The 22,413-nt window shown below is 47.4% G+C and overlaps 1 protein-coding gene across 1 annotated transcript in view; it reads right to left on the bottom strand.

The window, feature by feature from the left end:
• Positions 1-11,701, bottom strand: part of SEL1L3 (SEL1L family member 3) — a 92,470-nt gene extending 80,769 nt beyond the window's left edge. The window contains exon 1 of the mRNA XM_081120819.1: positions 11,477-11,701. Coding sequence (XP_080976945.1) covers positions 11,477-11,641 — 165 coding nt within the window. The 5' untranslated portion in view covers positions 11,642-11,701. The remainder of the gene's footprint in view (positions 1-11,476) is intronic.
• Between the last annotated feature and the right edge of the window lie 10,712 nt (positions 11,702-22,413).

Consider the following 22,413-nt stretch of genomic DNA (forward strand, 5'->3'; position numbering starts at 1 on the left):
TGGAACCCTGTGCATTGCCGGTGGGAATGTAAAATGGGGCAACCACTGTGGAACACAGTGCAGTGGTTCCTCAAAAAACTAAACAAGAATTACCATGTGATCCAGCAATTCCACTTCCAGGTGTATTATACCCAAAAGAGTTGAAAGCAAGGGACTCGCAGAGATATGTTGATAAGCATACACCCGCATTCACAGCAGCACCATCGTAACAGCTAAAAGGTGGAAACAACCCCAAACCTATCAGCAGATGCATGGATAAACAAAAGTGGTATACATACACAATGGACCAGTATTCAGCCTTAAAAAGGAAGGGAATTCTGACACATGCTACAACTGGATAAACCTGAGGACATTTTGCTAAGTGTAATAAGTTAGCCACAAAAGAATAAACGGTGTATGATTCCACTTATATGAGGTCCCTGGAGTAGCTGGATTCATAGACACAGAAAGTAGAATGGTGGTTGCCAGGGGCTAGGGGAAGGCGGAAAAGAGAAACTGTTTAAAGGGCACAGAGTTTCAGTTTTGCGAGAGTCTGGAGATGGATGGTGGCGATGGTTGCACAACACTGTGTACTTTAATATCACGAAGTTGTACACTTAAAATGGTAAAAATGGTCAATTTTTATGCTATGAATATTTTTACCACAAGTTTTTTAAAAGGTCGCTATAGTCTTCTCCAGAGAAGGAAGAAATAGGGGCTATTTTCTTCATTTCTGGTTTAGGGCTGTAAGAGACGCCGAGGTAGCTAAGACAGAAAGACAGTATCAAGGAATCACGTTTACAATAGCAATGACACAAGGCAGAACGTGGCCGGCGCTCTAAACTATAAACCAGCCCTGAAGGAGCACAGTCCCAAGTGAGGGTAATTCTGACAGGGTCGTCTAGGGCAGGTGTTTTGGAAGGAATGGTATTTCACTTGGGTTTTGAGGGATGAAGAGAAGTTCTTTAAGTAGAGAGGCAAAGGGAGAACACTGCAAGTGCTGTATCCAGCTTAAATGGGGGCAAGAAGGCAGGGAAATGCAGATGCACTGGGGGGCAAGCAAGCAGCCTGGTGTGGCCAGAGAACAGAAAGGACTTGAGGACATGAGGCTGAAAAAGAGGCAGGGTCCTGGTTCTGAGGGACACTGAACCTCCACCCAAAGAACGTTGACTTTAATTCTACTGATGGCAAAGAAGCAATGGAAGTTTCTAAACTTTCTAAAACGGGATAGTGTTTCTATTTTAAAGCACTGACAGTCAACAATTAGAAACAAAGCTGATGATAAAGAAATATGAGCAAATGACAGAGTTCATTGATAATTGTCACTCATAGTAAGGGAAATGCACATTGAAACTACAATGAGATGCCATTTTGAACTTAGTAGAGTCATAGACGTCAAAAAGCCCAACAATACACAGTCCTGGCCGGAGTGGAGGAAAGCACAGCCTCTTGGGTCCTGCTGGTGGGAGTGATGTCTGCAGACTGCAATCAGGCAGTTCCTACCAAAAGTACTGCATAAGTGCATCTGCCGTCTGGCCCAATAATTAATCTTCTAGGACTTGATCCTACAACTATACTCAAATTTGTGCAAAATCATGTATATACAGCCTTTCACTGCAGCACAGGTTATAACAGAAAAAGATGGAAAACCTAAATGCCCATCAAGACAAGGCTGGTTAAGTAAATTATAGTACATCCGCTTCTGGAGTACAATACAGTTACTGACACGAGAAAGATCTTCACGCAGATAATGGAATGATCTTCAAAGTTTTGTGGGCTTTTTTCTTCTGAACTTCAAAGTTCAGAAGTACTATTTGGGTTTAAAAAAAGAATACATGCATATTTGCCTGGGTACATATAGCATTGGATGCCCACACGCAGAAGGACCAGGCGAGCAGGAGACAAGAGAGAACCTCTACTGGCCATCCCTAAGTATCTACTCAATTTTGTACTACATGAATATTCCCCAAAAATGAGGGCAGGGAGGGGCGCATCAGTCCTAAAAAATAAAAATGGAAAATATGGCTTCTCCAAATCACAGAGGGAGACTAGAAGGGCTAGCCATTCTTATTGATTAGTGGTGGGAAACCTGTGGGAAGAAATATGTCAAGTCCAACCTGTTCACCCCCTCAGTGAGAGGTTGAATTGTTTTATGTTCCATTTATACTTCCAAATTATGGGGGGGGGAGAACAAATATAAAACTAATCTTATAAGTAGAAGTAGAGAATGTTAGAGCCCTTGGTGATGAGCCAGCCACCTCGTTTTTTGGACAAGGAAATGGCAACCAAGAGGTGACAGTCTGCAACGTCACCCAGCTGGTGGCTTAGCAGAGGCAGGCCCAGCAGCCCGGCTCCTCTCCTTGACTCTCACTCCCACTTTCTCCACCCACAGCGCCCAACAGTGAGCCTGACGACTCACCAACTCACAGCTGCCCGAGGACTCCAGGCTGAATTCTGCTTCCACATGGATAAAGATACACCTGGAATTTGTCCACCAGCGGCGGTTTATTCACTCGGCCAGATGTGCCCAGATGCGCCCCCTGCCCCCCAACATGGGAATCAAGCTGGTTAAGCCCACAGCAGACCTCAGCTGAAGCCAGGGAAGCTGGTGTCTGGTGCTGAAGGGAGCCAGGCCAGGCCAGGCCAGCGGCCCACTGGTGGCGGGGCTCACTCTAAACACCCCGACGCTTCTCTTACTCGGTTCCACAGGAAGGAAACTTCTACTTAGTGGGTGGGACATAGGGAGCAGAGTCCAAGGCCTCCTGTGGTATATTAATTATCAACATTGTGTTTTTTCAAAGAATGACTTAACCTCTTCCTGATTCCTTTCATGTACAGGACACCTTAAAAACTCACCCAGGCCCAGTTCTCCACTTTTTTTTTTTTAAATCACATTTTTATTGCTGATACTAGGAACTCCAGTGAAAACCAGAATGCTAGGGGAAAGGCTACTTGATTTCACTAGATTTCACTGCAAAGGGCAGTTTATAATAATTGTATTCATTATTTTACATCTTATTGCAAAAAATGCACCAGCCCACTTTTGCGCACTAGTAAGTGCAACGTGCTGAGCAGGGTTTCAGTTCTGTTTGGCGGCCCACGACTTTCCAGACCTCAGCTCATCACTGCGATTGGTGGTGACAGATGAGAATGAAGGTGGTATAGGACACCTGACTGCACACCCTCTCCAAGGCCTTCACCTGACTGACATTCTGTTTTAAAGGGAACCTCCACATACTTCTATGAAGATTATTTTATTTTCACCTGCTTCAAAGTGCAGTAAAAGTAAACCCAAGCCTTACGGGTTCTAGATATTGCTACCCAATACCGTAGCCACGAGTCATACTAAGCACTCGGAATGTGGTTGAAATTGAGGGGTGCTGTTAGTGTGAAATATGCACTGGACTTCAAAACCAACACAAAGAAGGATGCAAAGTAGCTCATTAATAACTTTTATACTGACTACGTGTTGAAATGATATTAGGATACAGTAAGTTAAATAAAATCTATTGCTAACATTAATTCCACCTTTTTCAGTTTACTTGTTTTATGTTGCTACTAGAAAATTTGAAATTACATCTGTGGCTTGCATTTGTGGCTCACATCCTATTTCTGCTGGATGGTAGTAGTGTAGATTTGAGATCAGCAGGCCTTTCCTGTAAAACAGGACCACATGGTAAATATTTTAGGTTTTTAGGCCACTCGGTGCCCAATGCAGCTACTCCCCCCTGCTGTGGTATTGAGAGAGCAGCCCAACAACACAGGAGCCAAAAAGCTTGGCTGTCATCCAGTGCAACTCTGTCTTTTTATGAAAACAGGTGGCTGGTTGGATTGGCCCGTGGGCCATAGTTTGACCACTACTGTTCTAGATTATCAAACTTTTATTCTAGATTAGAGTTTTGAAGAACACAAGGTGAAAGAAGATACGGTTTTTATTTTTTTTTATTATTATTCCTCACTCGAGGATATTTTTTCCATTGCTTTTCAGAGAGAGTGGAAGGAGGGGAGAGAGAGAAAGAGGGAGGGAGAGGGAGGGAGAGGGAAAGAAAGAGAGAGAGAGAGAGAGAGAGAGAGAGAGAGAGAGAGAGAGAGAAACATCAATGTGAGAGAGACACATCGATTGGTTGCCTCCTGCTCCCCTCCCCAATGAGGGCTGGGGATCGAGTCCACATGCACTTGGCCAGAATCAAACCCAGGACCCTTCCGTCCGAGGGGCAATGATCTAACCACTGAGCAAAACTGGCCAGGGCAGAAGATACTTTTTAAAGAAATTATGGTCATATAGGAGAAATGAGATGAGTAACCCCATTAGGCATAATTTCATACATGTGTAGCTGCTGGGGCTTAATTTGTTATTTTGCTAAGGTTCCCTGGTAATGGTGTTGACATCTTGCTATTGTTTCTTTCAAGAAAGATCTAAGCAGGATGAGACGTTGGAGCTAGGCTGGGCAAAGACATAATTGCCTGGACTGAGAAAGATTACTTGAGAAATGGGAAAAGCAAGAGTGACAGGTAGGGTACAAGAGAAAAACAACTTCAGGGACTGGGTGATGTTTTCCAAATACGACGCGGGTGTGCTGTCCCCAAGGAGGACCTCAAAAATCACCATATTGTAGCTTTAGGAGCATGGTCTAAATCCCTCAAGTAGGTGTTACACTCTTCAGTTCTTCGGGCACCTATGCAATGTAGGAAGTTGGCATCTTGTGGGTTGGAGCAGACCCAGTGGGCAGCTGCTACATGAGCTGTGGCTACCTCCGTTATGTACAAAACCAACACCGATTATCAACACATCACACTCTAAATATTGATTAAGCTGAAGCTGATTTCCTGGCTCAAGTCATGTGTGTGGTTATGAGCTGTTTCCTGCCAGGAAAACAAGGCAATTAACTTGAAGAGTTTCAGCTACAGGCATGACACGTGTACAACCTTCATAGGTATTTTCACATGCCAGGCTGCATTAACACAAGCTAAAAATTACCCAAATGTTCCTTTGTTTGAAAATTATAAGGGCAGAGTCCATGTCATACCCATTGTTATGTCTCTAGCTTGGCACACAGTAGGATTTTAGGAGGTGCTCCTTGCTAAAAAAAAAGTACTGGGCATGGGCATTTTTACCTGGTGCCCTAGTGGCCCATCCCAGATCACTGCTCCACAGCTCCAGGGGCACCTACATATAAACCAAAGGACTCGATTCAACTGTGAATCCACCCACCACCCTGACCTGACATTCACAAGTTCTTTTTTTGGGGGTGGGGATTGACAATTTCCTATTTTCCATGCAGCCTCATCAACCTCCTTCCAAAGAGCGTCTCACTAGGCCCCGGGGGTCAGAGCTGAGGTGGGGGACTGTGAGTGAGGTCAAGGAAGATGGCACTCTGGCACCCATCATACCTGGGGTGGGCTTCTCCCAGCTGTCCAGCTCCTCTAGACCTTCAGACAGCCGCCCTATATTCTAGAACTTTCTCATTTCTCCACACCAAAAATACAAAGTAAATTTTTAAAATGCTCATCCCTCCACCCCCATCAGACTCCTGTTCATTTGGCAAATTCATCCATGTTAATGTGATAATGACTGCAGTAATGTCACATATCTGCATTTCTGTGCCAGCCTGGTGGAAATAATACCTTAACAGCAAAGGCCAAATGTACTGCAGCTGGAAACAAGATTCTGGGGGAAGGGGACATTTCTGTGCCCCTCGAATGATGCCATTTAGGCAGCCACATAGACGTTCCACCTCAGAGGCTACTGATCTGCTCTGCACACAATGGAGCTAAGCTCCGAGAGGCGCCCGAGCCCTCAAACATCTGTTTCGACCAGAAGTAAGCCCTAATCAAAGTCAAGCTTGACAGTGTCACACAGTCACAACACACAGATTCCTTTGTCTTTGTGTAATTGTGTATGTATTGAAATTTTTTTTATAAAAGAAAGGGGTTGGTTAATGAGTGTTCATGATAAAAGACCCAAAACTGGAGATCTAAATGCATTTGGTTCAGCCTGAGAATCGAGAAACAGATGAATTTATGCATCTTCTGGATGGAGGAAAAAGAAAAATCTATCAATACCGCCTAAACTTCTTTCAGGATGACTGCATCTGATTCCTTTAAACAAAATCAATAAGAAGAAACTCTATTCAAATAACCCTCCCTTATTCTAAAGAGCTGAGAAAACTTGGCTCTTTTCTCTACATGATCCACTTGTTATTTAAGGAAGGGACAGAGATTGGAAAATCCTAAATCACTCACATCTTACTATGGGAAGCTCATTTACACTTACAGGTGTACGTAGGTATGTCTGATACGCAAACAACTGTCTGTTTTTCTCATTCCTGCCCATTCTGCCCCACTGGTCACCTAAGAAAACCTTTGCTCATGAGGGCTTTCTCTCCAAAACTGGCTGGATCAAACTTTCCTTCCATAGGTCAAAAGGGTAATTGTATTGGCTTAAAAGGCCTACTTTTCCAATTTCTGCTGACTAGAAATAAGCAAAAATTCTGTTTATGTCAACAAAGCATGCAATTAAGCAGAATGGGCGATGATGTCAATATGGACTTCAAAATCAAGATACGCCTTGGGAAACATTTCCCAGTCGCCCAGCACGCCTTTCCAAACCTGAGAGCTGGCTGGGGACACATCATCGCAATAACGATCAGTACTCCTACTGTGTTGGATCCTCTCCCGTTGAAGATGATTTGATATGCTACTTCTTCTAACTCAAATCGTACGAGGGGAACCACGGTTTCGTTTGGTTTGATTTCTCTGAGTTAGCTCCTGTGTGCCAGGCATTGGGACAGGTGCGGTAAGTCTTTTCCACTCAAGTCTAACCTCATCCTTTCACACGGAACTTCATAGAACATCTCCCTTCAAACCTAATCCTCACAACAGCCCTGTGAGGGACAGAGAATTCCAGCTGAGGAAATGAAATGGATTCAGAGAGTAACTTGCCCAACCAAGGTCAACCAGCAAAACCAAAAATTCGAATCCGTATCTGCTGACTCCAAAGTCAGTGATGATGTGCCTCTTGCCTTCAGAAACACCCCAAATGATACCCTCAACTCACCCACTTAACTCTACACCTTCACCACTTTCTGGCTATAGATGAGGGAGTCTCAGGACTTTCCTCACTCTCAGCATGAAAGGGGGTGGGGGTGGCTAAAATTCTATGGGGTCACTACGCCTTGTGTATGGGGAGGGTAGATGTTATCTTACCCACTCACACACATAACACACGAGCCACCTCCCCAGCTCTTTTTCAGGTGAGGATGGGAGACCAGAGCTGCCAAGTCAGAATCTCCATGGCCACTCCTCTTACGCTGCATGGCCCTCCTGCCCCTTAGTTCCTTTCTCAGGGGACTGGGATGAGCCAAGAAACAGGGTAACTGAATCCACTGTGGGCTATTTATGATCTACTTGAACACTCAAGTGTCCATCTTCTCCATGAAATACTGGGGTTCTTTATGTCTTCTCTTCTACCTTTCTTCCAGCTGCTTCGGTTCAGCCAATTCATGGCTCCTACACTTTTACCAACAAGAACAGAAGGGCTGGAAGGCAAGAGGCAAACACCATCGCTTGGGAGATTTTAGGAGCCCTGGGCAGGATGATTGGGGAAGCTATGGGCTGACATAAAGTTTGAGGATGATCTCTACTTCAAATGTTCAGAATCACTCTTATACAAGCTGGACAACTGAGGCTTCTTTACTTTGTTTTGCTCTTCCAGGTCCTGTGTTACACACATTACTGCTAGAGGGATAACCAATGGCCACTCACAGAGAATTCTATACAATGTCACAGCCACAATCAGCTAACAATCCTCACATATGTCTGCACTGTTGATGTCCTCTTATTTCTTTGTCCTCTGGTTGTCTAATAAGTGCAGATGTCCACAGCTGACCATCAACAATACTAGCCATTGTGAGATTTATTTTCTCATTTAAGAGAAAGATTATCTTTGACACCAGAGTTCAGAATCGACAAAATTGCCTTCTACAAGTGCCATTGTCACAGATGGGGCTGGGGCACCCTCAGAATATTCTAGCCAAATCTGGAGAAAGGTAAGTGTTAATGATATAAGAGAACGGCAAGGGGGTCCATTGGGCAGAGGAGTTCCTGTGTGGACCACACCACTGAGCAGCGGTGACCTCAGGGGAATGGGTCTCATTACCTTTTGCTTTTGAGGCCCCGATCCTCTCTGGGGAGGATCTCTGCATCTTGACCTTTGGTGACCTCAGAATTTTCTGGCAGCTGCTAGAACCAGGGATCATCTTTTCAGAAATCTACTTGGCATCATTCCGTGACTTATCTTTCAGGCCTCGTCACAATTATTCATGCTTTGGCAGTATCCTAGCTACAGTCACAGTTCCATTCTTAGGCTGCTATTGAAGGTTACTCTGTCCCAGTCAATGGAGAAGCGGCAGCCCACCTCCTCTGGACCCAGGCTGCAGGAAGCATGCTTCCCGCGAGGGCAGAGGCTTAAAGGCACCTGTTCAGAAAGCCATGCTCAACCTCCAGCTCTTGTGAACAAGAAAATCGGTGGGGATAACACAAATAGGGAAATGGTCCCCAAATCACAGAAAACTGGCTTTGGGAATGGATTCCTAAGCACACTCAGCTCTACATTTGGTCAGAGACTTACACAAACCCAAGTGCTGCCTCTGGACTGTATAAAGACCGGCTCTCTCATGGATGACAAATATCTTCTGGTCTTACTTTTTTTTTCTTCTCTTTAACATCCTGTTTCTATTCTGTGGCCTGTGCTTCCTGCTTTGTATATTTTAGGCTACTTTAGATATGACCTCACATCCTGGCCAATCACACAGTAGCTACTAATTGTGAAAGCTTTGCTAATGGCCCATACATCTATACATGAGGGGAATGGATTATAAATCCAGAAGGCCGTAAGTTAGCATGACTAAGAACTGGGATTCTGGAAGTAGATTTGGGTTTCAGTCGTGGACTACCTGTGTGGTCCAGGTAGCAACTTACCTCTCTGAGCCTCAGTTACCACATCTGAATGGGGATCATAATACCTCCTCCCTTACAGGGTCATTGCTAAGATTAATCTTAGAGAATGCATATAAACAACTTAGCACTATTATTATTTAGGCTTCCAAATTATGGGATAGCTTTCTCTCTCTAGTGTCCACATATTCCTGAAATCCTTCCTAGCTATTCTGCTCAACCTCTACCCTCCATCTGTCTACCCTCCCTCCCCAGACTATCACTTCCTCTAAGAAGTCTTCCTTGATGAGCAGAATGCAGGCAATTAAGATTTTTTTTCTTGGTTGTTTCATGTTTTTCACGCAGATTTACATTTCCCTCCCATTTGCAGGCTAACCCTCTCCAAGGTCAAGAAGCCTCACCTGTTGGCAGTGTCTCAGGTAGCAACTACCTCTAGTCTAGAGCAAAATCCCTAGCAAGTGGCTAGACTTTCAGAACAAAAGGGAAAGCCCACCTTCCAAGTCACACGTTTGCTTCCTTGGGTTTTGCAAAAGCTTCTCATTCAGTTGCAAAGTGGCTTTCCTGATTATCAAATCAAAGCCTTTCTTTTACATTTTACAGTAGCACACCTGAAGCCCATCAGAAGGGAATGCAGAGTCAGGAAGCACTGACATTTCCCTCCCCATGATAGTTCCAAAACCCATTCCGTCCCTGCCTGCCAAGACATTCATCCATGCTCTAGTTATTTCCCACATGACAGTATTTTCTATAATCTCCCTTTCCCGAGCCCTGCCTCATCACTTCTCTACCTCACTCTCGGCTCCCATAGCCGTCATCTTCCCCGTCTGTGATGTTCTCCTAGACCCACCTTGGTTCATACAGAACTTGAAGATCTGGTCAAACATCTGTCTCTGTTCCCACAGACCACGAGGCCTCTAGGCTTTTTGTCCAGAAGTGGTCTCTCTTTGCCAGGTGTTAAAGATTTCCAGGTGGAACTTCCCAGATCACCTGCACGTTAATGTTTTACCCAATACTCCACTACATCATTTCTGCCTCTGTGGGTAACCAGTGCCTTGTGGACGGGGACCATCTGTTTAAACCGAAACCCTGTCATTTGTTAAGGCAGTTTTACTTATGAGGCTGTGTGCTGTAACCCTGTGGCATAAATGTTAAATAATAGTATCTCCTGGGTGAAAAAAAAATCATGTCCACTGACAACCTGTTATGAAAATATGCAGTAAAACCAACCACAAAATTTGGTACTACTTTTAAAATATGCAGAAAAGCATGGATTGCTCAACAGGTAGATGCAAAAGCAGAAATACAATTTGCATTTTTACACTCCCTTGCTTCCAGAAATGAAACATCCAAGAAGTAAAGAATGTTAAAAGAAACTTGGGATAGGTGGCAAATTTTTTTCTTGGAATCAAGTTCTAATTCCTGCGAGTGTCTCCTAAGCAGTTTTTAGCTTCTGAGAAGAAAGACACGGAATAATGACAATCACATTAATGAAAAAAATCCTGGACAATGACACTGCTCAATTTTCCCCCACATTCTGTGAATTTCCTATTACATCAGTTTCATGATTCAGCATTTTCCATTTCATTTATTTACAGTAATATATGGCGAGATAACCCAAGGGCCCTGCAGGATCCTGGAACATAAGGTAGGCTGGACGGGAAGGGTGTCACCTTCCGTAAATTCACTCTTGTTTAGAACTCAAAGCAGAGGAGAGAAAAGCCAGCAAAGGGATGGAGGGATATCTCTCCCACCTTTTTCTAAGGGTCTAAATTACTCTGGTATTTTTTAAGAGTTGGTTTTGAAAAATAGGTTACTGCCATTTAGTTGATGACGAGAAGAGAAGCCAAGAAGTGTGCAAATTGTAACTGGCATGCATAAGCCCAGCGTGTTCTCAGACATGACAACGTTCAGACGAAGCTGAAGTCGCCACTCGGGCAGTAGGCGTGTTACAAAGAACTCGGTTTCTTCCTCGCACCCGCAACTTGGCCGGAGCGGCCGCGGAGGACTTGGGGAGCGACGGGGACGCGAGGCCCGCCGCCCGGCGCACGGGCACAAAGCGGCCCGGGCCACGAGGAAGGGTGCAAACTAAAAGGAGGGTCGGAGCGGGTGGCATTCGCGGAGAGACAGAGGCGAAGTTGGGCAAGAGAAGAAAAGGAGCTGCGAGGAGACTGCAAGGGAAGCCCGGGACCGGCAGGGAGGGGGCTGGAGAGCCGGGAGCGGCGGGGTGGGGAAGGACGGGGGCTACGGAAGACCCCAGGTGGGCTGGGGGACAGGCCGGGTCGCGAGCGGAGCCTGACCCGGGTCTGGGAGGGAGAGGAAGGGACGCGAGCGACAGCACAACGCGGCAAGTCCGGTGCACGCACCGCTCTCCGCGACCCGGGTCCCCATCCCAGGCGCCGGGGGTGCCCGGGGCGCAGCGGCCGGGAAAAGAGGAAACTAGCAACACCGCACCCACTCCGGGGGGCGGAGGTCCCCGGCTCCTCCACCCGCGTCCCCGGGGCCCCGCGCGGAGGAGAGGACCCGGACAGCGTCCGGCGCTCACCAGGTAGCAGAGCAGGAGCAGCGCGCAGGCAGGGCGCCCGCCGAGGTCCGGGGGGACGCCGCCGCTCGGGGGGACCATGGCTGCGGCCCGGGGGCCGACCGCGGGCGGTGGGGGTGGTTGCTGCCGCCGCCTTGGCCGCCCGAGCCCCGCGCCGCGCCGCTGCATGGCGAGGTCGTCGGGATCCGGGCCGGAACAGGTCACCTGGTGCAGGGACCGGCCCCCGCCCGAGGCGCCACCTTCCCGCCCGCCCCCGGCCGGGCCGGCCGCCGAGCGCGGGGCCACCTGCCGCCGCCGCCGCCGCCGCCGGACCTGCCGCCGCCGCCGCCGCTCCCGCCGTCGCCGCCCCCGCAGCCCCAGCCGAGCGCCGGCTCCTCCCCGCCTCCCGGCCCCGGTCCCCTCCCCTCCGCTCCCTGCCCAGCCCGCCTCCCGGCCGCTCCCTCCGGCCGCCAGGCTCCCACCCCTCCCGCAGCCGGCAGCCGGCAGCCGGCGCCCACGCAGGTGGGGATGGACCCGGGCCCGCCCCCTGCCCGCCGACCCCCGCCCGGTGGCTCTGCGCCGGCCCGCCTCCCCTTTCCCTTTCTTTCCGTCCTCCCCCGCCCCCCTCACCCGCGCTTCCTTTTCGCGATCCCCCCCCCGCTTCTCTTTTCCCCTCTCCCCTCCTCTCTCTTCCCTCTTTCTTTCTAATCCCATCTTTTCCCCACTTTCTCTTCTCCTCTCTCCCCTTCCCATCCTGTGCCTCCCTCCCGAATTCTCCCAGTCCCACCCACTCCTTTGGCGGGGTGCGCAGCCCAGTTCCCGCCGGTGCAATGGGTTTTGTTCGGTTGCTTTTTTGGCGAGGGCGCCATTCCCGCTGGGCGTCGGGCGAGGGTGCCCCCTGGAGCTGCGCCACAGCGGCCCAGCCCTCAGCCCCTAACCGTGGATTCTGACCCTTGCCAGCCTGCACCTGGCCACCTGCAGGGGCGGGGCAGCCGCCCTGCCGGGACATTAGAGCCGGGTTGCGCCCCACCCTGCCGGCCGGTCCGTGGCAGGCTCTGGATGTTTCCAGAGGGTTTTGCGCGGTGCCGCCGCCGCCCCCGCCGCAGTGCTCTTTGTTTTAATTGTCCGGAGTATCCGCGCCCAAAGCGGGTTTGTATTTAATTTGTATCCATGTGCCCGGGCTTCCACTTCGGAGGGAAAGGAAAATGAATTAATTAGGACGGCGCAATTGTACTCAAGCCCCAAATGAGAGGGGTGAGGCTCTTGAAGTGTACAAACAGCTTTAAAAAAAAATTTAAAAAATCCAGGCACATCTTGGCCTTGGGGACACAGGTTGGGACTGTGTCGCCAGGCCACGGGGCCCCAGGCATCTCTGGGAAGGGCATGGCTTATGCCTAGCGGCTCAGACAACTGCTTGGGCCCGCGGCTGCTGCTCCGAAACAGTTAACCCACCTTTGAAAGTTAGCAAAAGCTTCCGTTTGGCGCTGGTGGATTTGTGCGGATTGGAACTAATAATAGGTTGGGAGTCTGAGAGGAGACAGCCCTTTCCCCGTGGAGGTGTTACGTACCTCAGTAGGTCAAGTAACAAAAGGCTTTGGAAGAGGCTGGTGGTAAATATGGGGTACCTGCTGGGTGTGACCAGCTTTGGAATCCCCTGGACCTAGATATGCCCTCAGCTATCTCACTACAGGCCTGGCCACCCTCAGCTCCTCACCTGAGACATCTCTTAGTTTTTTAGGTCACATGAGGGCTCTTGTGGGTCAGGCTCTTGGCCCAGAGTCACTCGTTGCAAGATGATGCCTTATATCAATGACTCTCAGTCTTCAGCCTGCATAGGAATCACCCGGAGGACTTGTGAACACAACATGTGGCTGGATGACCTGCTAGAATTTCCAAGCCAGTGGATCCTGGGTGCAGCTTGAGAAGCTGCCTTCCTAACAAGTTCCCAGGTTCTGCTGATGCTGCTGGTCCAGAGACCCCAGTTCCAGAACCAGTGGCTCATGGGAAAGGGTCACTTCTGCTCCTCTCACATCTAGCAGTCACCACATGAAAGCACTGAAGGGTTTCTTTGTTTGACAGATGTCACCATCACCCTGTCCCACTTCCATAGAACCAAAGAATTCAAATTCTCCTGTGTGATGTGGAAAACCATTTATTCTTTCAAGTGCTCACAGGGATAAAGGATTTGGTAACTTCAACCCAGATCATGTCCATATTTTCTCCGTCAGGCCAAAATATGTACTCTACTTTTTAATGTACGTGCAAAGAAAATTGTTGGCCATTTCGGGAGAATAGGGCTTCACATTATCGTGAGGTTTCCACCTGTCTTCCTGGGTCTTTCTGCAGAGTTTCTCTCCATCATTGCACATGGACTTGGTTGGTCTTCGGGGAACTGAATGGTTCCCTCAGGTTGTTTGTAATCAGGATTCATGGAATTGAAGTCTTCAAAGTGTTGTGAGCCTTAAGGGCTTGAATTTACCTAACTGTAGTCAATGTGGAAGCCCCCCATAGGGGACTGGGCTATTTTTAATCTGGCATATCCAGTCTCTCACTTTCCCATCTTCCACTGCGCTCCTACTGTGCATCAGGCACCATCCATGGGACCCAGGAGTGGCAGGAATGCAGAAAATGGACCAAAACACAATTTGGTTCTCTGAAAGGACACGCAGGTTGCTCTGTGGCCCAGAGCAGGGGGTGGCAGTAATGGCTGATTAATTCTGTACTGGAGGGGGCAGAGAAAGAGAAGGTCAGGATTCCTGTTCACAGTGGAGTGTGACATTTTGATCCAGAAGACAGATCGTTACTGCCCTTGCCTCTCTAGCCATTTGTGTCAGCAATCTGAAGGGTGTGGTCTGATTTCAGAAGAAGGCCCTTTATTTAAAAAATATTGTGCTTTCCCATGGTACTGGGAAAGACCCTAAAATTCCACCGTTATAATTCATTGGTTTGAATTAAGTTTTAATACTCCGTTAAAATGTGAAGGCCCCTGGGGAGACTATCAATCCGACGTCTCTCCTTACTGCCTAAGCGAGTCAGTTTATCACATCTGGTCGAACCCCACACCTCAACACAGAAGAAGACCAAAACAACAGGGTCCCTTATGGGAGCTCAGCGCAGAAGCATCCAGGGCCTGGAAGGGGAGGGGCTAGAGAAATGGGGCAGAACTTTCACTGAATCTGCCTGCCTCGGTGGGCACTGAATGACATCCTAGGCCAGTAGTTCTCAGATGCTGAAATGGTTTAAGATCAGTAAGATCTCAGGGCCCAATGCCGTTGGCCAACTATTACCTTGCCAAGTAAAAATACTTCAAACAAGCAAAAAACAGTCCCCAGATACACTCATAATATCTGTTATCAACATTATTTCATTGAAAAGTCAGGGCATTTTTACCATCCTCAAATTAGAAAAGACCTAATAATAAAAGACTGTCCTTGAAACTGAATATAATTTGCTTGTGAAAGACTCCTAACTGGTCTTTGTCCCATTTTGCTGTGCACCAGTGGGAACGTCCCTTTGGATGGCCACTGTCCATGCTGATACTTGGAAACCACATTTCTAGGGACTGAGGATGCAGAGGGTACAGAGATCTGCCCCTACAGAGACAACTGCCCTCTGAGTTACAGGAGAGGAGGGGAGGGCACTAACTTGTGAGTAAGAAACGCTCATTCTTCCAGCTCCCTCCTACATAAATCTCTGGGCCCAGGCAAATGCCTCCAGCTCTAGGGAGTCTTCCCTCATGACCTCAGATTCAAACTCGATTGGTCCTTTCTCTCTGCACCCCGCCCCCCCCCCCCCCCCCAGCACTGCCTCTAGCCCCATGTGGCAACTGGCTAATCCTGCTTTATCTCTCAGTCACTTTGTCAGCCTGGTCCCCTCCAAGCAGACCGTAAGCTCCTTGAAAGCAGAGGTGCTTTCTTCATCTGCTCTGTGTGTTCCCTTGGTGCCGTATATAGACAGTTCTTACGCACTAACTAGAGTTGGGCCCATCACCTTCATCACTTTCCCTCCTGTCCTCCCTTCTGTCCGCCTCCCTTCTCACCTCTCCCCTTCTTTTCTTTTCACTCGCGGTTATCTCCTCCGCGCTCTTCCCGCAGTCAGGGTCTAGGAGCCCTGGAGCCTTCTCCTCTCTCCCACCCCAACTCCCCTTTCTGCAATTTCAGACATTCAGAATAAAGGTGAATGAACTGTGACATTTGCCTTCTGCATCAAAATAAAAGAGATTAAAACAAAAATGGGAGAGAAGACTGCTGGCAGACAACACACTCTCCATCTCCATGGGAAAACCGGGGTTGGGTTTCCTGCCAAGAGTGGCCTTCAGGATCTCGCTAAATCCTGTACGCCAGGTGACACTAGGCCTTCCCTTCCCTACATCCATTTCCTATCTGTTTTGCGTCCTGTGTATTAACCAATTACTTCCTATTTCTTTCTTCTTTAGAATATTCTACCAGAAACCATCCTCATGTCCTGGTCTCCAGACCCCGTCATTTGAGCGTCAAGAACCCTGACTCCACACACTCTCTTCCGATGGGCCCCAAAGCCCTTTCTTTGAGAAGCTGTAGCGAAGAGGGGATGGAAGCTCTTGTGTTGCCTAAGAGTTTTTCCTGGTGTTTCAATGAGAATGCTGAAGGTCTGCGAGTCACTCACTCTGTAGCCCTGGTGTGCTCCGAGCTGTATTTCTGGGCCTGTCAGATGAAATGCTGTTGCTCCTGGTTATTTTTGGCTCTTTGCCCTTCTGAATAGGTGCATATTCAGCTCGATTCTTCCCCACCCTGCGCTGGGAAAAAGCAGGCAGCTTCCCTTAGCCAAGCCTTGTCTCATGTCAGGAGCACTTGCCTTTTAAGCAGCAGCTGTCAGATGCTCTCTGGACTGCACATGGGCTGTTTTGCCGTGTCCAGGTGGGCAGGGGAGCAATCCATCCTCTGGCCACTAATGAAGAGCTTTGTGAGCTGAACACCCTGGGGCAAGTGCAGCCAGATGTCCATAGCCTCCTCACTCAAATACAGGTCTGCATCCTGCCCTGCTGGGCATGGCTGCAGAAACTTCTCCTGCCATCCCTGGGGGACCTGGGATGGGCAGCGGGGCATTTCAGGTTCAGTGAACACAGAAATATCTGTATACTGAGGGTCTAAGGAAGGAAGGTACACTGGAAGGCAGAAGGTCAAGGGCATGTGCCTGTAGGTGGAAGGAAATCTTTGGGTGAGTGTGTGAAGAAGAACATGCATGTGAAAAGGAGTGGAGTGGGAAGAAGCTGAGTGTAAATGTGCAGATCCACATGGGACAGGGTGAGAGAGGAGAGAGCGACTGGGCACCGAGGGAGGGAATGTCACTGTAAATAATGGAGGGGAGAGAGAGAGTGCACATAGCAGCATGGGGAATTCGGGTTGTGTCTACAAGTCCTGACAGTATTTTATAACTGTATCCGGCCACTGAAACCGTGGTGCTCAGGCAAACATTAACATCGACTTAGCTTCCAGTCTATCAGTGATAAATGATATCGAATAAAACACATCAAGATCATATGCTTACCGAGGTCCATACACAATCAAGAAAAGCCTACAGAAGGTAAAGCTAGACCAGGGTTCTCTTAGTAGCTACTTATCTTTATAGCTTATCCTAAGAGATTTCTTTTAAAAGTTCTTATCAAGTATTACTTTGACTCATCAATTCATTTAATCCTATGACAGCAGCAGCAGCCTCGTTTTCCAGATGAAGAAACTGAGTCATTGGAAAGACTCCAGGTCCACATCCAGGAGGTGGCAGAGTCAGTTTGGATCAGGCATTTTGCTCAAGGACTCGAGCTCACACCACTCCCCTAAACTCCTGCTGTGAAAGGGGGTGGCGGAGAGGCAAGCAGGTGTTGTACAGCATGTGGGAGCGTCACACCTGGGTTTGACTTTGGTCTCTGTCAGTGCTTTGCCAGGTGGTTGAGGGCATAGATTGTTGTCAGACACACCTGGTCAGGGCCTAGCCCACCACTTCCTAGCTGTGTTACCTTGGGCAGGTCACTAATCCTTTTCAAACCTCAGTCTCCAGGTCTATAAAAATGGGATAAAGCCACTGATCTGCCCTTCTCCATGGTGTCGTGAAGGCCAGGTCAGGTAGCCGAGGTGGATGCCTGATGAATGATCAAGTCCTAGAGAAGAGTAAAGCATCGTTGGTGTGTTATTCACACACATCTGCTCCAAAAAAAGGCTCCCAAAGAATGATATGCCCCTGATAAGACCATGAAGAATAAAAGGAGGTTATAAATACCTGTGGTAGCTTATCTCCAGAGTGGGCCCACCCGTGAACCACATCTCCCATTATAACCCTCAGGAGGTGCTTCCCCTGGGGGACGCCAGCTGCCGTGTGTGAAATGGGAGAAAGCTCAAGCTAGCCATGTGGAGGGGGGGAGAGATACTCGGCCAGCCTCCAGCCATGCCAGGCATTTCAGCCTAGGTACCAACCATGTAAATGAGCAAACCATGTTGAACATCTAGCATAGTTGGACCTTTAGATGATTCTGACCCAAGCCACCATCCAACTGAAGCTCCATGTGACTCCCCAAGCAAGAACTGCTCAGCTGAGTTCTGTCAACTCACAGAACCATGAGAAATAAAAATAAATTGTTTTAAGCCACTGAGTTTGTTCACAGCAATAGATAACTGAAACAGCCCTAAACTAATGAATGGCATAGTTAGCTTTGAGCTTCCTGGCATTCAAAGTGAAAAGGGGAACAGGATGGATTATATGCACTTATTATCTTGAGGTATGATAGTTAACCTGAATGGATAGTTCATCTGACTCACCTCCTTGCAGTCAAATCAGAGTGAAAATTAAGTGATCTTCCTTCCATGAAAATCTCTCCTATCTTTACCAAAATTACAGTTTTGCAAACCAAAAAATTGAAGTCATCACTAAGAAGGAGATCTTTCAGGCTGTAGCTCAAGCCCATTTTCTCCTGTGTGGTTCTCAGTGTATCTTCTGCTCCTCCCTCTTTCCCATCCCAAATTAAGTCATAAAAGGGTTCGGTGACTCTGGGGTCCTAGGCAGCCCCAACTAGTGATTAAAATAGAAATGCTGAAAATAGTTGAAACTTAAGCAGATTGGATGATTTATTCAAACCTTCAGGAAAAAAATTACTATTCAGCCTGGAATTGAAATTTAGACTTGTGGTTCCTAATCAACTGGAACGCAATACTTCCTTGGTGCTAAGCCCCAAAAAGGGAAAGGAAGAGATAAAATATACACATGGCTGCCCCTGTGTTCCTTAGAACCCATGCCCTGGGAGGTCAGGGACCATACCTGCCTTCTGAAGAGCGCGATGCTTAACACCCTACTGGTGCCTACTAAAGCTTTTCTTCATTAAGTGACCGTCCGAGTCTACGATAGTAAGAGACGTAAAGACGAGTGTGAACCAGTGATTTCCATTCTCTCCAGTGTGGCCTTGCTGACTGCGTGTCACCTGCCTGCTGGGCCCACTCTGGGTTTGCACATGGGCATTTGAGGTCACCTCACTCACTTGGGACCTGAACGAGGTCCAGGCAACCCTGTGACGGTAGTTTTGTCTTTTTGTGCCCTTGACCTCATTTTCTATCATCTTTCCTTTCATTTGCCTTCACGCCCCTAAATTGGACTTCACAGTCCTTATGCTGAAACTCTTCGTGGGTAGCCTAATGGTTGGGAGGAAGGGCCAGACTGAGTTCCTGGTTCTACATTTGCATAGACATTTTCATCAAGAGCTTTCACACCCATGTTTTGGTTCATTATAAGTTATGGGTTGAATTGTCACTCCTGGTACTTGTGAATATGAGCTTTTTTGGAAATAGGGTCTTTGCAGATGTAACCAAGTTGGGATGCGATCATAGGATGGGCTCTAATCCAGTAAGACTGAGGGCCTTATGAGAAGACGTAAATTTGGACCTGGACGTGCACAGAGGGATAGCAGTGACCACAGACGGAAGACAGCGCAGAGACTGGCGCTTTGCTGCCACAAGCAAGGAATGCCTAGGCTCCCAGAAGCTGGAAGAGACAAGAAGAGCTCCTTGTCTAGAGGCTTCAGAGGGAGCATGGCCTTGCCAGTGCCCTGATTTTGGACTTTCACCTTCTAGAACTGTATGACAATAAATTTCTGTCGTTTCAAGCCACCCAGTTTGGAGTACTCTGTCCCAGCAGCCCTAAAAAACAATATAGGTGTCATTCCTGCTGTACTTCTTATTCCACTGTTACAGGGTATCTACCGTGTACCAGGCTCGGCGCTGAATCCTGGAAACTGGAACTAGGCTTCAGGTTAATACAAAGCAGATCAAAGCCCCCGAGCCTTCTGATGAATTTCTATGCCCATTCCGCTGTGTCTGCGACTCTCGCAGGCACCCCCACCCATCACTGCCTAGCTTGTGCCCATGCCCACAGCTGTCTTAGAGGTAGACAGTGCTAGGACTAGAAATGACTTGGGAGGTCTCCTGACCCGTCCCCCTGCTTTTCCAGCTGTGCCAGGTGAGGTTCAGGGGAGCAATGCTACCAGCAGAAAGGCAGCCTTGGACTCCAACGCATCTTCTCACTCGCTAACTCTAATTAATTCATGTTATGAATAAATTCAACAAACAACAAATGTTTGTGGAATGAACACTAAATTATTAATGACTGGTGAAGAGAATGCGTCATACTTCCCAGAGGTATCTGAACTCGGAACAATACCTTAACCCAGAGAAGTGAATTTCTGAGAGTGGAAAGTGGGGTGGGGGTCGGGGGGGGGGACACAAAGCAGGGCAGGGTCTTTCCCTGACCCTTATCTCATATCCCAAAAGCGACTTCTGTGTCTGCTCAGGACAGGACAGGCAACCTTGCAGGATTCTGGAAGAGAGCTGAGGAAGAGCTTGCTCCCGTCTGTACTCTGAGAGGCCACGCAGGGCTGTGACCTTCGGATTGAGAAGGAAGCACTGGCCTCATTACATGCATCCACCATGACTGCTGTTTTAAACTCCGATAATGCCCAACAATACAGAAATAGATCCATTATGGGTCTGCTTCAGCCCCAGGGCTTTAACACAGGTCACTAAAAAGTCCCAGATTGCACAGGAACTCAAATTCTTAAGAGAGAAAGAAAAAAATTATCTTCAACACTCCCCCTGCCCCCCCTGCCCCATTCCCCAGCATAACAGGGAGCGTCTCTTCATCTCTGTGGTGCTTGGGAATAAATCGCTCTTTCATGATGTTGAAATCTACATTTTTCTTCAGCTATTAATTGATAAGAGCAGCTCATTTTACCTCTCACGCTCTGGAGCAAGATTGCGGAGTAAATAAACTGGGTCAGGTTTAGCAGGATGGGCGTGAACTGTTCCCGAATTCCTCTTAATCTCTCTGGCAAAGGGACAACCAGGGCTTGGACGTCAACACTCCATAAGCAATGCCGTCAAAATTGGACGGCTGTGCCCTGAAAGACAGGCAGTGAACCTGCAAACCTGGCCAGCTCCTTGTTTTGTTCCAGCCTCCGAGGGGGGCCGAGGTTGCAGGAGGAGTCCTATTTCATTTGTATTAATTTTTAGAGCATCCGGAGCGTCTGTTTTACTTGAAACAAGCAGGAAAAAGGGGTCCGTTAATAAGGGTTTTCACGACGACTGATCACCACGCCGTGCTCAGCATTTCTCGAGCCCGGCGTCTCATTTTCACCGCCTGTGAGAATCATTATCTAATTATGAATCTCACCCCGGAGTTCCGAGGGCCTTATGACGCCCGTCGAAGTTAATGAAGGCTTTTACCTGCAGATCTGGCGCTAAATCACGGAGACTGACCGAGGGCCTGCAACGTGGCAGGCACCCACAGGACGGCCAGAGGGAAAAGAGTTCAACGGGAGATGAGAGTGAGGAGAGGAAGGCGCCAAATGGGAGGAGGGGGCAAGACACCCAGGCTGCACTGTGATTTCAAAGCACCTCATTAGCAGAAGGGGCAGTAGGGACAACTCACCAAGTAATCTGCCTCCACTTTAATTATTCATTTATATATATTTATGTGGCACTCTTTCTCTGGGGAATTCGATGTACTCTGCAAACATATTAAATAATTAACTCTCTCAAGCCTAAGTGGAGAGGCGGCAAAATTACTCCATAAAAGGCTGAGCGTGTTAGTGAGTGACAACTGGATGTCACTTTGGCAAGGTAATCCCGTGTGACACTCACCAGAGGCCATATGGCAAAAGATCACTTCTGGGGACTAACAAATATTATTCTAATCTGTCCCAGTACCTTCCAGAGTAAGCAGTTTTAGTTTATATAGATAAATAATGATAGATAGATGATAGATAGATAGATAGATAGATAGATAGATAGATAGATGATAGATAGATGATAGATAGATAGATAGATAGATAGATAGATAGATGATAGATAGATAGATAGATAGATAGATAGATAGATAGATAGATAGATGATTGATAGGTAGATAGATGATAGATAGATAGATAGATAGATAGATAGATAGATAGATAGATGATTGATAGGTAGATAGATGATAGATAGATAGATAGATAGATAGATAGATAGATAGATAGATAGATAGATGATAGATGATAGATAGATGATAGATAGATAGATAGATAGATAGATAGATAGATAGATAGATGATAGATAGATAGATAGATAGATAGATAGATAGATGATAGATGATAGATAGATGATAGATAGATAGATAGATAGATAGATAGATGATAGATAGATGATAGATAGATAGATAGATAGATAGATAGATAGATAGATGATAGATAGATAGATAGATAGATAGATAGATAGATAGATAGATGATTGATAGGTAGATAGATGATAGATAGATAGATAGATAGATAGATAGATAGATAGATAGATGATAGATAGATGATAGATAGATATAGATAGACAGCTAGGCAGACTCATGAATAGATATGAATTACTATAGAAACTCACTATATTTTGAGGGAAGGTGTTATTAGAAGACAGTCGAATGGGGTACAT

This window comes from Miniopterus schreibersii (genome assembly GCF_964146895.1).
Source record: "Miniopterus schreibersii genome assembly, chromosome: 1".
In the NCBI taxonomy this organism is placed as follows: domain Eukaryota; kingdom Metazoa; phylum Chordata; class Mammalia; order Chiroptera; family Miniopteridae; genus Miniopterus; species Miniopterus schreibersii.